Source organism: Gadus morhua, chromosome 23, assembly GCF_902167405.1.
Source record: "Gadus morhua chromosome 23, gadMor3.0, whole genome shotgun sequence".
In the NCBI taxonomy this organism is placed as follows: Eukaryota; Metazoa; Chordata; class Actinopteri; order Gadiformes; family Gadidae; genus Gadus; species Gadus morhua.
Genome location: NC_044070.1, coordinates 11,371,073 through 11,386,137, shown reverse-complemented (window position 1 = coordinate 11,386,137; position 15,065 = coordinate 11,371,073). Strand labels below are relative to the sequence as shown.

The window sequence follows — 15,065 nt, the reverse complement described above, 5'->3', positions numbered from 1 at the left end:
AGCAGCTCTGTATGCTGCGTTTGAGGTTGCTGGGCGACTGCATCTTGGGTGGATGGCGGGGCTCTTGCCTTTGTTGCTGCTGATGCTGCTGATGCTGCTGCACTTGGGGATGCTGTCGCTTCTGTTTTTGGGTTTGCTGCTGTTCCTGAGGCCTATATTGTGCTGGCTGTTCTTGAAGCTGCTGCTGGGTTTCAATCCGCACCTACTGTTAGTCGTCGTCGCCGTTGTCAGTTCCGTTTGGGAAGATGTTTAGTAGACATGTTTCATTCGCTTGTTCAATTAAATTAATTAAGAAAAAACATTTGCCACCCTAGGCAATCGCCTAGGTCGCCTATGCCTAGTAGCGCCGGCCCTGATTGGATGATTCCAAACAATTGTACAATTATTTTAAGGTGCATTATGGGTATGCAAGTAGGTATAACTCCAATAGTGCACTATATAGGGCACAAGTAGACCAATTTAAACACGGCATAAGTTTCAGTGCTGTGGAGTTTCCTACATTTTATACCTGGCCCGACCTGGACAAATACTTTACGATTTGGTAAAAAAAAATATGGCTCTTTGAATGGTTCCAATTAATGGATATAAAACTTAGTGAGACAGCCAAAGAAACACCTATCAAGTAAACTTCCTTGGACATGGTCCCACTCAAGGGAAGACACCAGGATAATGGCTATTTTCATGAAACGTTGATTTAAAGATACATCTGACTAATCTAGTTTGAGTCTTTATAAGCCAAGTGATCAGGATTCCTGGGAGATAAGACTAGTGGTCACCGGTCCGTTTGCACGAACTCAGGCCAAAACGTGATGTTCCTTTTGAAGCACCTCAAAAACTTTGCACACTAGCGGCAAAGTTATTGAGAACATTGACACAGCTTATCTTTGAAGAAGCAACCATCTTTAGACAGATAATGGCTTATTAGTAAAATATACTTTAGAATGCTAGTTTTGATAACATGTCCCAGTGGGAATTCCCACCATAGTTGGCACCGACCAGATTAGGTGGGTGAGATAATGATTCAGAATCATGAATTGATTGTATTCCCTGGGCAGTTAGCGACTTCAATTCATTTGACCAAAAGCAGAAATGTGTAGTCATTGTATTGCGAGGCACCAATACCTTATGGGCTCCATAACATTAAGGAGTGTTCCAAAAATAAGTTTACGCCTTTTGAGCAGTGAGCTCTGGAGAATACACACCTGGGCGGCTACTCTTGACTTGCATCTGATCAGTATATTGAAAACGAATTCAGGCCAAGAAGCACCAATTAAAAGAAAGCTTTATTCTTTTTCTGTAGGCAGATGGTTGAACTCAATTCAGCGAGGTTCCTCCACTGTTCACCACAAGGCCATTCAAATGTCGGTGATGCAATTTGGGGAAACGGTTTCATAGTTATGGACGTCACCAAAAGACATGCACCACATCATTGTCAAGAACCTTTAAGGGGACTGCCACAGCAGCCATTGAGGAGTTGGCTGCCGTGGAGACGGCTGCCGTGTGGGCGGTTGCTGTGCAGGCTGCCGCTGAGCCAGCAGTTGACTGAAGAAAGGCTGCAGTAAAAGTAATCGAGGCTGCTGCGGAGACCGCTGCTGTGCGGGCTGCTGCGCGGGCTGCTGCGCGGGCTGCTGCTGCGAGGGCGGCTGCTGCGAGGGCTGCGGAGGCTGCTGCTCCGCGGGCTGCTGCGGAGGCTGCTGCTCCGCGGGCTGCTGCCGAGCGGGCTGCGGAGGCTGCTGCTGCTGCGCGGGCTGCTGCGCGGGCTGCTGCTGCTGCTGCGCGGGCTGCTGCTGCTGCTGCGCGGGCTGCTGCTGCAGAGACCGCTGCTGCGCGGGCGGCTGCGCGGGCTGCTGCGCGGGCTGCTGCTGCGCGGGCTGCTGCGGAGACCGCTGCTGCGCGGGCGGCTGCGCGGGCTGCTGCTGCGAGGGCTGCGGAGGCTGCTGCTCCGCGGGCTGCTGCCGAGCGGGCTGTGGAGACCGCTGCTGCTGCGCGGGCTGCTGCTGCGCGGGCTGCTGCTGCGCGGGCTGCTGCTGCGCGGGCTGCTGCTGCGCGGGCTGCTGCAGCGCGGGCTGCTGCAGAGACCGCTGCTGCTGCAGAGACCGCTGCTGCTGCAGAGACCGCTGCTGCTGCAGAGACCGCTGCTGCTGCAGAGACCGCTGCTGCTGCGCGGGCTGCTGCTGCGCGGGCTGCTGCTGCGCGGGCTGCTGCTGCGCGGGCTGCTGCAGAGACCGCTGCTGCTGCAGAGACCGCTGCTGCTGCAGAGACCGCTGCTGCTGCGCGGGCTGCTGCTGCTTTTGTGAACCCTTTGGTTCCTCCGGCTCCTCGGGTTCTTTGGGCTCCTCGGATAGATCTTGAGTCACACAGCTAGGACCCGTCAGCCACCTTGCTATAGTCCCAATAAAGGTACATAGCTTAGGCCCAATGCTACGATACTGTTGAGCTTGCTGCGGTTGTAGTTCTTGTAGAAGCTGCTCCAAGGGCAGGTCGCCACGAGGCTGCTGCTGGTCCTCCTGGTAGCCACGAGGCGCCTCCTGCTGCTGGTAGCCACTAGGCTCCTCCTGCTGCTGCTGGTAGCCACTAGGCTCCTCCTGCTGCTGCTGGTGGTAGCCAATAGGCTCCTCCTGCTGCTGGTGGCCACTATGCTGCTGGAAGCCCCGAGGCTGCTGGTAGCCACTAGGCTCCTCCTGCTGCTGCTGGTAGCCACTATGCTGCTGGAAGCCCCGAGGCTGCTGGAAGCCACTAGGCTCCTCCTGCTGCTGGTAGCCACGAGGCTGCTGGTAGCCACGAGCCTGCTGCTGCTGGTAGCCACGAGGCTGCTGCTGCTGGTAGCCACGAGGCTGCTGCTGCTGCTGCTGCTGCTGCTGCTGCTGCTGGTAGCCACGAGGCTGCTGCTGCTGCTGCTGGTAGCCACGACGCTGCTGCTGCTGGTAGCCACGAGGCTGCTGCTGCTGGTAGCCACGAGGCTGCTGCTGCTGGTGGTGCTGCTGCTGCTTGTAGCCACGAGGCTGCTGCTGGTGACGCTGGTAGCCACGAGGCTGCTGCTTCGGCAACCATGGCTTTTGCTGCCCACGGCTAGGCTGCTGGGTAGCAGATCCGGTCTGCTCTTCATAGGACTGGTATATGGGGCTTCGGACCGGACCTTGTTGATATCCAAGCTTCTCAGTCAAGCCATTCCTGAAAGCTGTTTAGCACATGCGTTACCACATGCAGTTATGCATTTCTAGTGTCATAGTTTAAGACTCAACTCACCATTTACTTGGCATTCCTCAACAAGTAGGAGAGACAATTTCAGTACCCTAGAAGAGAATGACTGCTTTTTAAATGTGTCCACAATGAACGCTATTCACAGCTAAAGTTAAAACAGAGAAATTACCATATTAGGAAAGCCATGTTGGCAGCCAAGGCTTTGGACAGCTACTGCTATAAACCTGTGACCCTGAAGCACGCACAGCAAATCCAATAAGATGCTACTCAATACCAGCTTTACTGTTAAAAGCTATTTCGAAGTGTTTTAAGCCAATCAGATTCTTCTGCCAATGGTCGGTTTACAACAAGGTGCAACTCAATCATAATCAGTGTCCTAATTGGTTGGAAGAGGTGACTGGAGGTCAATGCATTTCATTTTCCGGTGTCATTTTGCAAAGATTTAAATTTACATCCAGCCTGAATAAGACGCTAATTACACCAAAAATCTTGTGAAATGTATCGACCACATTAAAAAGCCACCAATTTTAGATGGCCTCCTGTGAGAGAGTGAAGTATTTGAATGTGCATCATGGGTAGGCAAGTAGGCATCACCCCTGCACTTTATAAGGGCAAGGGACCAATTGAAACCCGCAATAGGTTTCGGTGTTGGAGTTTTACACCCCCTACATTTTATACACGGCCCTGACCTGGAAAAAATACTTTACGATTTGGTTAAATGCTTGAAATCTGTCGAATCCACCCAAATGGCCGTTTGTGTAATTTTTCAAATGTATGGATATAAGCCAGATAAAAAAAAAAAAATCAGGTTACCTTCCTTGGGTATAAAGTGCCACTCAAGGGAAGAAAGCAGGACAATGGCTATTTTCATGACATGTTGATTTAAAGATGCATCCGACTCATCTTTTCAGATGCATCACAAGGCATTTTATGCTAAAAATTGATTTGTCATGCAAAAAATTAATGTTTCCACAATAAAAATGTATCCTTATTAAAAAGCCATGGCAGTAGACAGATACCGCAGTACAAACGTGAAACCAGAATAACCACTACAAGTCCACCCACACGTTTGATCTACGTGTAATGCAGAATGATAAAATCTGTTGCATTAGGTTATTTTTACATTCTTAGTTTAAACAGGGGTATTTTCTTTGGTTCCAGGATCTAGATCTGTCGCTTATTGCATGAATCCACCGTGATAGGTTGGACAAACCACTGGTGGCCATTTTGAAAGATGGCTGCCGCGGCCACCTGGGTGAGAGTTTGGGAAGGCCCAATATCAAGTTGTGTTCACAATATAGCTAACGCACCTGCAAACTGTATTGCCTTTAATCACAAAATTAACAGTTGCTTTCTTCATTTTGCTATGCCTACCCCACTATCGAGATAAGACTAGTGGACAAGTGTCCCTTTACGTGATCTCAGGCCAAAATGTGACGTTTCCATTGGAAGCGCAAGAATAACTGGCCATTTAATTTGCTCAAAAAGGATAAAAGGATGCACCAATACTTTCTGAGCTCCATTAGTTACCCTAATAACCGTTTCTACACGTTTATAGCAGTGAACTCAAACAGCTAGAAAGTTACGTGTTCGATGTGAAATGAATGCAAGACAATTAAAGAAGCAATATAAAATTAAGTATTTTATTATACATTTCTGTAGGCAGATGAATGGTTGAACTCCGCTTCACTGAGGACCCTCCAGCAATCACCCTAAGGCCAATTAAAAGGTGGTCAGTGATTAAACAATTTATCGTTATGGACTTATTTTTAAACAATGCAGGATTTTATGTAGTTTCAATTAGCAACTTGCACGAAAAAAAATTCACACATTGTACATCAGTGTTAAGAACCTTTACGTGGATACTGCCGTTGAGGCATAATCTGCTGCATGGGCGGCGGCTTCATCTGCTGCATGGGCGGCGGCTTCATCTGCTGCATGGGCGGCCGCGGCTTCATCTGCTGCATGGGCGGCCGCGGCTTCATCTGCTGCATGGGCGGCCGCGGCTTCATCTGCTGCATGGGCGGCCGCGGCTTCTGCTGCATGGGCGGCGGCTTCTGCTGCATGGGCGGCGGCTTCTGCTGGGGCATGTAGACAGGTCCTTGCTGTTGAGGCAACGGCATAGACAGCTGCTGCATCTGCATAGGCTGCATCTGCGAAGGCTGCATCTGCATCTGCATAGGCTGCTGCTGCATAGGCTGCTGCTGCATAGGCTTCTTCATAGATGGCTGCTGCATCTGCATAGATGGCTGCTGCATCTGCATAGATGGCTGCTGCATCTGCATAGATGGCTGCTGCATCTGCATAGATGGCTGCTGCATCTGCATAGATGGCTGCTGCATCTGCATAGATGGCTGCTGCATCTGCATAGATGGCTGCTGCATCTGCATAGATGGCTGCTGCATCTGCATAGATGGCTGCTGCATCTGCATAGGGTGCATTTGCATAGGGTGCTGCATAGATGGATGCTGCTGCATAGGATGCACGGGCATAGATGGCTCCTGCTGGGGCATAGACGGCTCCTGCTGGGGCATAGACGGCTCGTGCTTGGGCATGTAGATAGGTTTCTCTGGTTCTTCATGCTCATGGGGAATGTGTGGCTTCTGCTCGGGAATGGAGCCCGAGGAATGCAGCCAACTTGGGAACGTGTGCAGAATTTTCAGCAGATCTAGGCGCAGTTGATGTTGCCCTAGCACATCACTGAGTAGTGGCTTTTTTTTTTGGACACAGCTGGGACCTTGCAGCCAGCTAGCTATATTCTCAATCGCGGTACAAAGCTTGGGCACAATGCTAGGATGCTTTTCAACTAGCTGCGGATGTAGACGCTGCTCCAAGAGATAGTTGCCTTGAGGCTGCTTCTTCGGGAAGTCCGGCTGCTGCTGCTGCTGGTAGCCACGAGGCTGCTGCTGCTGGTAGCCACGAGGCTGCTGCTGCTGGTAGCCACGAGGCTGCTGCTGCTGGTAGCCACGAGGCTGCTGCTGCTGCTGCTGGTAGCCACGAGGCTGCTGCTGCTGCTGCTGGTAGCCACGAGGCTGCTGCTGCTGCTGGTAGCCACGAGGCTGCTGCTGCTGCTGGTAGCCACGAGGCTGCTGCTGCTGGCGGTAGCCACGAGGCTGCTGCTGCTGCTGGTGGTGGTTGTAGCCACGAGGCTGCGGCTGGTGCTGGTAGCTACGAGGCTGCTGGTAGCCATGAGGTTGCTGCTGCTGCTGGTAGCCACGAGGCTGCTGCTGCTGGTTGGGCAATGAGCTCTTTTGTGTCTGTGCTGTCATGAGGGTTTGCTTTTGGTTGGGCATCCATGGTTTCTGCTGGGGAGCAGATCCAGTCTGCTCTTCATAGGGCTGATATATGGGGGTTTGGACCAGCCCTTGTGCATATCCAAGCTTCCCAGCCAACCCATTCCTGGAAGCTGTTAAACACATGTGTTAGCATATGGTTTAATGCCTTTATAATGTCCTCTTAAGATTTAAACTCACCAATTACTTGACAGCCAACAAGTAGGACAGACAATCGCAGTACCCTAGGAGAAATAAAAGCCATTTTAATGCATCCATCCCGTTAGAATCTGTCCCCTGGTGTCCATAAAAATAATCTGTTCAAGTGATTTGTTTATAAAAACAACTTCCAAATAAAAGATTTGTATACGTCCATGAGACAGTGAGGGAAGTCATTTTTAATGCTCAAATTAAAACATGGATTTCTGTCATGCAAAAAATAAAAACGTTACCTTATGAGAGCCATGGCAGGGGACAGATACCGCGGTAAAACCGTGACACCAGATCAACCACTACAATTCCACTCAAAACATACGGAATGATATCACCTCAGCTGGGGAAGGTTCTTAATAAATGTTATGTGCATCCAATCTCATTCTTCTGTCACTGATTGGTTGAAAACAAGGTGCTAGTCATTCATAATCACTGTTCCTAATTAGTTGGGGGAGCTGACTGGAGTTCCATGAATGCTGTTACGCACAGCAATTCCATTAAGATAATAATATATACCAGCTTTACTGTTGAATGCTATTTCGAAGTGCTTTAAGCCAATCAGATTCTTCTGCCAATGGTCGGTTTGAAACAAGGTGCAACTCAATCATAATCGCTGTCCTAATTGGTTGGAAGAGGTGACTGGAGGTCTATCCACTTCATTTTCCAGTGTCATTTTGCAAAGATTTAAATGTACATCCAGGCTGGATAAGACGCTTATTACACCAAAAATCTTGTGAAATGTATTGACCACATTAACAAGCCACCAATTTTAGATGACCTCCTGTGAGAGAGTGAAGTATTTAAATGTGCATCATGGGTAGGCAAGTAGGCATCACCCCTGCACTTTATAAGGGCAAGGGACCAAATGGAACACGTAATAGGTTTCGGTGTTGTGGAGTTTTACACCCCCTACATTTTATACCCAGTCCTGACCTGGAAAAAATACTTTACGATTTGGTTAAATGCTTGAAATCTGTTGAATCCACCCAAATGGCCGTTTGTGTAATCTTTCAGATTTATGGATACAAGCCAGATAAAAAACCAAAATTATCAGGTTACCTTCTTTGGGTATAAAGTGCCACTCAAGGGAAGAAACCAGGACAATGGCTATTTATGACATGTTGATTTAAAGATGCATCTGACTCATCTTTTCAGATGCATCCCGAGGCATTTTATGCTAAAAATCAAAACAAGGATTTTGTCATGCCAAAGATAACTTTCCACAATAAAAATGTATCCTTATTAAAAAGCCATGGCAGTAGACAGATACCGCAGTAAAAACGTGAAACCAGAATAACCACTACAAGTCCACCCAAACTTCCCGTTTGATCTACGTGTAATGCAGAATGATAAAATCTGTTGCATTAGGTTATTTTTATATTCTTAGTTTAAACAGGGGGTATTTTCTTTGGTTCCAGGATCTAGATCTGTCGCTTATTGCATGAATCCACCGTGATAGGTTGGACAAACCACTGGTGGCCATTTTGAAAGATGGCTGCCGCGGCCACCTGGGTGAGAGTTTGGGAAGGCCCAATATCAAGTTGTGTTCACAATATAGCTAACGCATCTGCAAAATGTATTGCCTTTAATCACAAAATTAACAGTTGCTTTCTAACATTTTGCTATGCCTACCCCACTATCGAGATAAGACTAGTGGACAAGTGTCCCTTTACGTGATCTCAGGCCAAAATGTGACGTTTCCATTGGAAGCGCAAGAATAACTGGCCATTTAATTTGCTCAAAAAGGATAAAAGGATGCACCAATACTTTCTGAGCTCCATTAGTTACCCTAATAACCGTTTCTACACGTTTATAGCAGTGAACTCAAACAGCTAGAAAGTTACGTGTTCGATGTGAAATGAATGCAAGACAATTAAAGAAGCAATATAAAATTAAGTATTTTATTATACATTTCTGTAGGCAGATGAATGGTTGAACTCCGCTTCACTGAGGACCCTCCAGCAATCACCCTAAGGCCAATTAAAAGGTGGTCAGTGATTAAAAGTGTATGTTATGGACTTATTTTTAAACAATGCAGGATTTTATGTAGTTTCAATTAGCAACTTGCACGAAAAAAAATTCACACATTTTACATTAGTGTTAAGAACCTTTACGTGGATACTGCCGTTGAGGCATCATCTGCTGCATGGGCGGCCGCGGCTTCCGCTTCATGGGCGGCGGCTTCTGTTGGGGCATGTAGACAGGTCCTTGCTGTTGAGGCAACGGCATAGACGGCGGCTGCATCTGCATAGGCTGCTGCTGCATCTGCATAGGCTGCTGCTGCATCATTGGCTGCTGCTGCATCTGCATCATTGGCGGCTGCTGCATCTGCATCATTGGCGGCTGCTGCATCTGCATCATTGGCGGCTGCTGCATCTGCATCATTGGCGGCTGCTGCATCTGCATCATTGGCGGCTGCTGCATCTGCATCATTGGCGGCTGCTGCATCTGCATCATTGGCGGCTGCTGCATCTGCATCATTGGCGGCTGCTGCATCTGCATCATTGGCGGCTGCTGCATCTGCATCATTGGCGGCTGCTGCATCTGCATCATTGGCGGCTGCTGCATCTGCATCATTGGCGGCTGCTGCATCTGCATCATTGGCGGCTGCTGCATCTGCATAGGCGGCTGCTGCATCTGCATAGGCGGCTGCTGCATCTGCATAGATGGCTGCTGCATCTGCATAGATGGCTGCTGCATCTGCATAGGGTGCATTTGCATCTGCATAGGGTGCATTTGCATAGGGTGCTGCATAGATGGATGCTCCTGCTGCATAGGATGCACGGGCATAGCTGGCTCCTGCTCAGGCATAGATGGCTCCTGCTGGGGCATAGACGGCTCGTGCTTGGGCATGTAGATAGGTTTCTCTGGTTCTTCATGCTCATGGGGAATGTGTGGCTTCTGCTCGGGAATGGAGCCCGAGGAATGCAGCCAACTTGGGAACGTGTGCAGAATTTTCAGCAGATCTAGGCGCAGTTGATGTTGCCCTTGCACATCACTGAGTAGTGGCTTTTTTTTTTGGACACAGCTGGGACCTTGCAGCCAGCTAGCTATATTCTCAATCGCGGTACAAAGCTTGGGCACAATGCTAGGATGCTTTTCAACTAGCTGTGGGTGTAGACGCTGCTCCAAGAGATAGTTGCCTTGAGGCTGCTTCTTCGGGAAGTCCGGCTGCTGCTGCTGCTGGTAGCCACGAGGCTGCTGCTGCTGGCGGTAGCCACGAGGCTGCTGCTGCTGGCGGTCGTTATAGCCACGAGGCTGCGGCTGGTGCTGGTAGCCAGGAGGCTGCTGCTGGTAGCCATGAGGCTGCTGCTGGTAGCCATGAGGCTGCTGCTGGTAGCTACGAGGGTGCTGCTGGTGCTGGTAGCCATGAGGCTGCTGCTGCTGGTGGTTGGGCAATGAGCTCTTTTGTGTCTGTGCTGTCATGAGGGTTTGCTTTTGGTTGGGCATCCATGGTTTCTGCTGGGGAGCGGATCCAGTCTGCTCTTCATAGGGCTGATATATGGGGGTTTGGACCAGCCCTTGTGCATATCCAAGCTTCCCAGCCAACCCATTCCTGGAAGCTGTTAAACACACGTGTTAGCATATGGTTTAATGCCTTTATAATGTCCTCTTAAGATTTAAACTCACCAATTACTTGACAGCCAACAAGTAGGACAGACAATCGCAGTACCCTAGGAGAAATAAAAGCCATTTTAATGCATCCATCCCGTTAGAATCTGTCCCCTGGTGTCCATAAAAAGAATCTGTTCAAGTGATTTGTTTATAAAAACAACTTCCAAATAAAAGATTTGTATACGTCCATGAGACAGTGAGGGAAGTCATTTTTAATGCTCAAATTAAAACATGGATTTTTGTCATGCAAAAAATAAAAACGTTACCTTATGAGAGCCATGGCAGGGGACAGATACCGCAGATACCACTTCAAATCCACTCAAAACATATGGAATGATATCACCTCAGCTGGGGAAGGTTCTTAATAAATGTTATGTACATCCAATCTCATTCTTCTCTGTCACTGATTGGTTGGAAACAAGGTGCTAGTCAATCATAATCACTGTTCCTAATTAGTTGGGGGAGCTGACTGGAGTTCCATGAATGCTGTTACACATTACAACACTAGGCTGTCACACAGGTAGCCACATCTACGCTATCTACATTGTTGTGGTTTATCTCAGGATATATCCCTCCTGATATAGGTATCTCAATTCTGTATCTCGAGTACCAGATATGGCTATCAAACACACACAAAAAGTTATATTGTTGGTCAAAAGCTGTCGGTTCTCCTTCAGTGCTGTACTTTAATCTCATCGACCGGTTGCGAATTGAAATGTGTTCGCTGAATAAACTTCAAGACATAGAATGGTTTACACCTATTCCATTTCCAGGCGCAATGGCTTGCCTGTGCCACACAGGGGCATAGTGTCTCCAACCGCCTATTTACATTTCACTTATATTGAGGCCCATTTGCAGAGCACCACGGATGTTGATATTTTGGGATAGCTGTAATAGATCTCAATTAAATGTCCCAGTTTCAGGGACTCTTCATCCATACGTAGCAGTTGATCACCCTGACCCACGTGTGTGTATGTCAGACAAACAGGGACTTGTTCTTTTCTCTGGGATAATAATGTGTGTAAAGTGGTGATATAGGGTGTTGTGTTGTAGCTGAGAAAAGTTCCCCCTAGCAGCAGTAAAAACGTTGGTTTGATCCCACACGGTGTCTCTTGTCAATATGGTAATATGCTTAAACATGGAGTTGTACACATTATTAATGTAATTGAAGAGGGGAGGGCTTTTTCCTCCCACACAAAATTCACCGACTTGACTTTTGATAGTTTCACAGTCGACCCCACAGTCCTCTACCGGTGACTGGCAATTAAGTCTTAAGGAGCAGGGATTGTCAGACAGTACAAAAACAGCTCATTATGAGGCAGGTAGAGGTTCAACTTTTTTTGACACGAAGCCAGCACTACTTCATTTTTACGAGTTTGACTCGTATTTCCAGAGAGTATCCGGTTCGAATCCAGACAGGTATACAAATAATGTGGACGGGGAAAGTAGTAGTGCAGCACTCTCCTACATCCTCAACCACGGATGAGGGGCCCTCGAGCCAGGCACTTGAAACCCCAACCTGCTCCCGGGCGCTGCAGCTGCCCACTGCTCTGGGTGTGCCGGTGTGCATGTGTTCACCGGCTCCCGGATGGGTCAAAAGCAGAGAAAGAATTTCCCCCATAAGGGACAATAAAGGATAACTTAACAATTAGGTTAATTTAGTGACTGTTATCACTGTCGATTCCATAGGAGGTATTATCCATTCCAAATGCTTAGTCTCAACATTTAGTTCACAGATAGGCAGCGAGCAGCGTGTTAACACCTATAAATGATTGACATTATTAGTTCATTACCTTATTGTCTGATATTTCACCTGTCTTTTCACTTACGGCCTTGTGTGATTGATGGCCACTTCAGGTGTACAGGAAGCTTCTTGCGCCGTCTGGTGGCCAATACGACACAATAACTGCCTCAAGAGGAGTGAAGTGATGGTGGACTTTGTGAAGATTTATTTGTTGGTTTTTGATTATAATAACGAGACTTGATTGTATAAAAGGTGCCTTCCCAAATAACTTTGCCAGACATCAATTATGAACAAAGAAGCTGAAGTGACTTCTTATGATTCTTCTATTACTAAAAATAAAAGGCTATTGAAACTAGCGATCATGCGTTTAGAAGTAATGCAATCCTATGCAATTCAATCCTGGTGCATCATGTTTTTAGTAGGCCGATATGAGAAGTTATATGTCGACACTTAAATGTATTACTATAACCTCAAATCCTTTAAGATTTTAATGAGTGGAAAAGGAGCAGGATAATGAACAGGCAACAACCAGGCCACAAGCGAAAATCAGACTTTATGTAGGAATACATGAAAATAAAGTCAAGATACGAAATAACAAACACAAAAAAATAATCGTAATCGTCACAAAAACTAACTTTATAAAAACATCTGCACGCCTGAGCGACAGAGGGAACACCAGGTGCACTGCACTTCGTTCTAGTAGTACAAAAACTTATTAGAAAAATAATTTAAATCCCATAAAAACAAGTTAGAAACAGAAAGTGCAAGTTGCAGTGCATCATAGGTTCAACTTCAGTCTATTGCGTCACTTTCCATTCTGCTCCAGGTACATTCGGGAGAGAGAGGCGGCCATGGCGCGCGCCAACTCCTCGTCCCGCCTCCTCTGCGCCTGCGCTTGCATGCACCAGTCCTCATATTCCGGGTTTGGGACGTCACTCTGGTCCAGTATGACGTCATAGTGTCCGTTGCTGAGCCAGCTGAGCCAGATGTCGTCTGGTCGCGGGGGCGTGCACTCGCTCTCGTGCTCGTCACCGCCCAGGTAGTGCACCATTGTGGAGACTGTGGGACTGCGCGCGCCACCCCCCGTGGTCAGGTGAACGTGCACTTGCAGCATCTGGCTCATGGCCAGCAGCTCCGGATATCCAGCCCAGGCGCCGTCCTGCGACGCGCTGATGAGGAACTCGCCTACGTCACCCTCAATCACGTGACTAAACTGCTCGAGGTGGTCTGCGATGTGGTGGATGGTGCGCTCGCGCAGCTCCAAGTGTCCCGACTGGTCGCCGGAGGTCGCGCGACACACCGCACGATACAGACAGTTCCCGTCTGGGATGACCTGAAAGCGAAACTTGTTCCTCTCGCGGAGGTAGGCGTTCTGCTCCTCCACTTCCGCCAGGTACCGGCTCACCTGGTCCCGCAGACCCAGGGGGAGGGGGGCTTCATGGACCGGGGACTGGATTCCCCGGTCCGCCGAGTCTCTGCTGGACTCCCTCAGAAGGATGGGCTCCTCCCCGTTCTCCTCTGGGGTTGTGGATGATATCACCAAACAGTCACCTGTGATGGGTCCCACGTCCAGTGGCGGTACAATGATTCTTGATTCGTTTGGATTTCGCGCCGTTTCTCTGTCCCGCTCTTCTCGGCCCCTACCGGTATCGATTCCGTTCGTCCCGTCAGAGCTACTGAAAAGACCATTTCCAAGTCCGGATGGACCGTCCGACTCCGAGGGGAAGAGTTCGGTTCCGTTGCTCAGATGTTCAAAGAGACTCGAGAGCATCCTGTTTGTGTCAGGCTCGGTGAGGTGTGAAGCCTCCCAGTCCGGAGACCCAGGTACCGGAGACTGGCTCTTCCTCCTGTTCTCTGTGGTGATGTGGATCGGTACCGACCTCTCACCCACACCGGAGCGCCGGACGATGACTTCCGCCGTGGTGGTGAAGCGGACCGGATGTACCGGCACAGCCTCGTAGTAGGAGAACGCGGGCATGTCTCTTACGGAAGGTGGCGACTGCGCTGTGTATAGTTTATCCCCGGTTTTACCGTTACAGGTCGTCGAAGATGGAGGGGTCCCGTGCTGTGTGTCGGTTCCCTTATTCTCTGAACTAGTCGTCTCGTTCAACAGCTCCGATCCGCGTCGTAAAGTTATGAAGACTTTGCTGGATGCGCGCGGGTAATGCGTCAGACCGCTGCTGTACTGCCGCATGGTGCCCGGCTGCTTTATATTGAAGTGTGGCGGCTGTTGAGAGGGGGACGGTGACCGCCACGGCTAAAAATACCGCGTGTCGTCAAGAGAGACAACATAAGAGTTGTAGTGGACGTTTCCATGGCCGTGAGTCCCACCACCCACTGCGGGGAAGGGACGCGGTCAAGTTGAGCCGTCGTGCGCGTCATGCGTGTAGGGCATCGAACCTAACTAATTTTAGACCTTGACGTGTTATATTCAGCACCTCTCGTCTTTCAGGTCGTGTCATGGTCGGCTTCCGGTGACATTCGGTAACGTTCAGCACCCCGAGAGAATGCGAACCATCCGGTGACCAGCGCTCAGACGCGCCTCGAGCCGCCGCTGTGGCGTCGCTGCTGTGGAATGCATTCAGTGTGCCAACATTAACCAATAAAGTTCTGAATTCTCCCTCTGATGAATCACAGCCTTTTAATAGACCAGCATCATAGAAACAATAGTGATGAGATAAAAGTAGTTTAGTAATATTAGTGATTTTATTATCCAGTAGTTGTAGAATTGCCTACAGTTGACAGCTTTGAAGCCCAAGAAATACGTTTTTTTTTTTCCTATGGTGGATGTTACAATGATCTGTATCAAACACAGGCGGTTAATCTTTATTCATTCATTTTTACATTTCAAAGAACTATACATGTATGTTATATTTAATGTAGGCTACTCAGTACAGAGCAGATGTCGACCTACACTAAATCATCTAAGGTTAGTAAATAATAACATTATAACGTCGGCCATTGGACTGACTAATATAAGGCCTACATTATTATTAATATTATTATTGTTAGGCTACATC

The 15,065-nt window shown here is 48.5% G+C and overlaps 3 protein-coding genes and 1 long non-coding RNA gene across 5 annotated transcripts; all 4 read right to left on the bottom strand.

Moving 5' to 3' along the window:
- Window positions 1-1,442: 1,442 nt before the first annotated feature.
- LOC115537661 (putative mediator of RNA polymerase II transcription subunit 26) lies at window positions 1,443-2,891 on the bottom strand (the record flags this gene model as incomplete). Its single annotated transcript, XM_030349705.1, has 2 exons — window positions 1,443-1,793; window positions 1,989-2,891. Coding segments are annotated over 2 exons (1,254 nt in total), but the record flags the coding sequence as incomplete, so codon positions are not given.
- Window positions 2,892-2,941: 50 nt separating this feature from the next.
- LOC115537175 (uncharacterized) lies at window positions 2,942-3,565 on the bottom strand. The gene is made up of 3 exons (XR_003974777.1): window positions 3,371-3,565; window positions 3,247-3,293; window positions 2,942-3,178 (listed from the first exon to the last, which is right to left on the bottom strand). It is a non-coding gene; the product is annotated as an uncharacterized LOC115537175 (long non-coding RNA).
- A 5,003-nt stretch (window positions 3,566-8,568) lies between these two features.
- On the bottom strand, window positions 8,569-10,658 carry LOC115537127 (putative mediator of RNA polymerase II transcription subunit 26). 2 transcript variants are annotated; one of them, XM_030348823.1, is made up of 4 exons: window positions 10,568-10,658; window positions 10,317-10,360; window positions 8,801-10,249; window positions 8,569-8,656 (listed from the first exon to the last, which is right to left on the bottom strand). In XM_030348823.1, exons 1-4 carry the CDS (start codon window positions 10,579-10,581, stop codon window positions 8,652-8,654), a joined length of 1,512 nt encoding a protein of 503 aa, XP_030204683.1. In that variant the 5' UTR covers window positions 10,582-10,658; the 3' UTR covers window positions 8,569-8,651. The 2 variants fall into 2 exon arrangements, with proteins under 2 accessions (XP_030204683.1, XP_030204682.1); XM_030348822.1 differs by having other exon boundaries at window positions 8,574-8,656; window positions 8,795-10,249.
- A 1,925-nt stretch (window positions 10,659-12,583) lies between these two features.
- On the bottom strand, window positions 12,584-14,657 carry otud1 (OTU deubiquitinase 1). Its single transcript, XM_030348837.1, has one exon. The coding sequence runs from the start codon at window positions 14,237-14,239 to the stop codon at window positions 12,851-12,853; it is 1,389 nt and encodes a 462-aa protein (XP_030204697.1). The 5' UTR covers window positions 14,240-14,657; the 3' UTR covers window positions 12,584-12,850.
- Window positions 14,658-15,065: the final 408 nt, after the last annotated feature.

Coding starts and splice junctions, on each gene's coding strand:
- LOC115537127 (XM_030348822.1), bottom strand. Junction 10,250..10,316: donor TGTTGGCTGTCAAGTAATTG/GTGAGTTTAAAT, acceptor TGTGTTTAACAG/CTTCCAGGAATGGGTTGGCT.
- otud1 (XM_030348837.1), bottom strand. CDS start 14,239: ATGCGGCAGTACAGCAGCGGTCTGACGCATTACCCGCGCGCATCCAGC.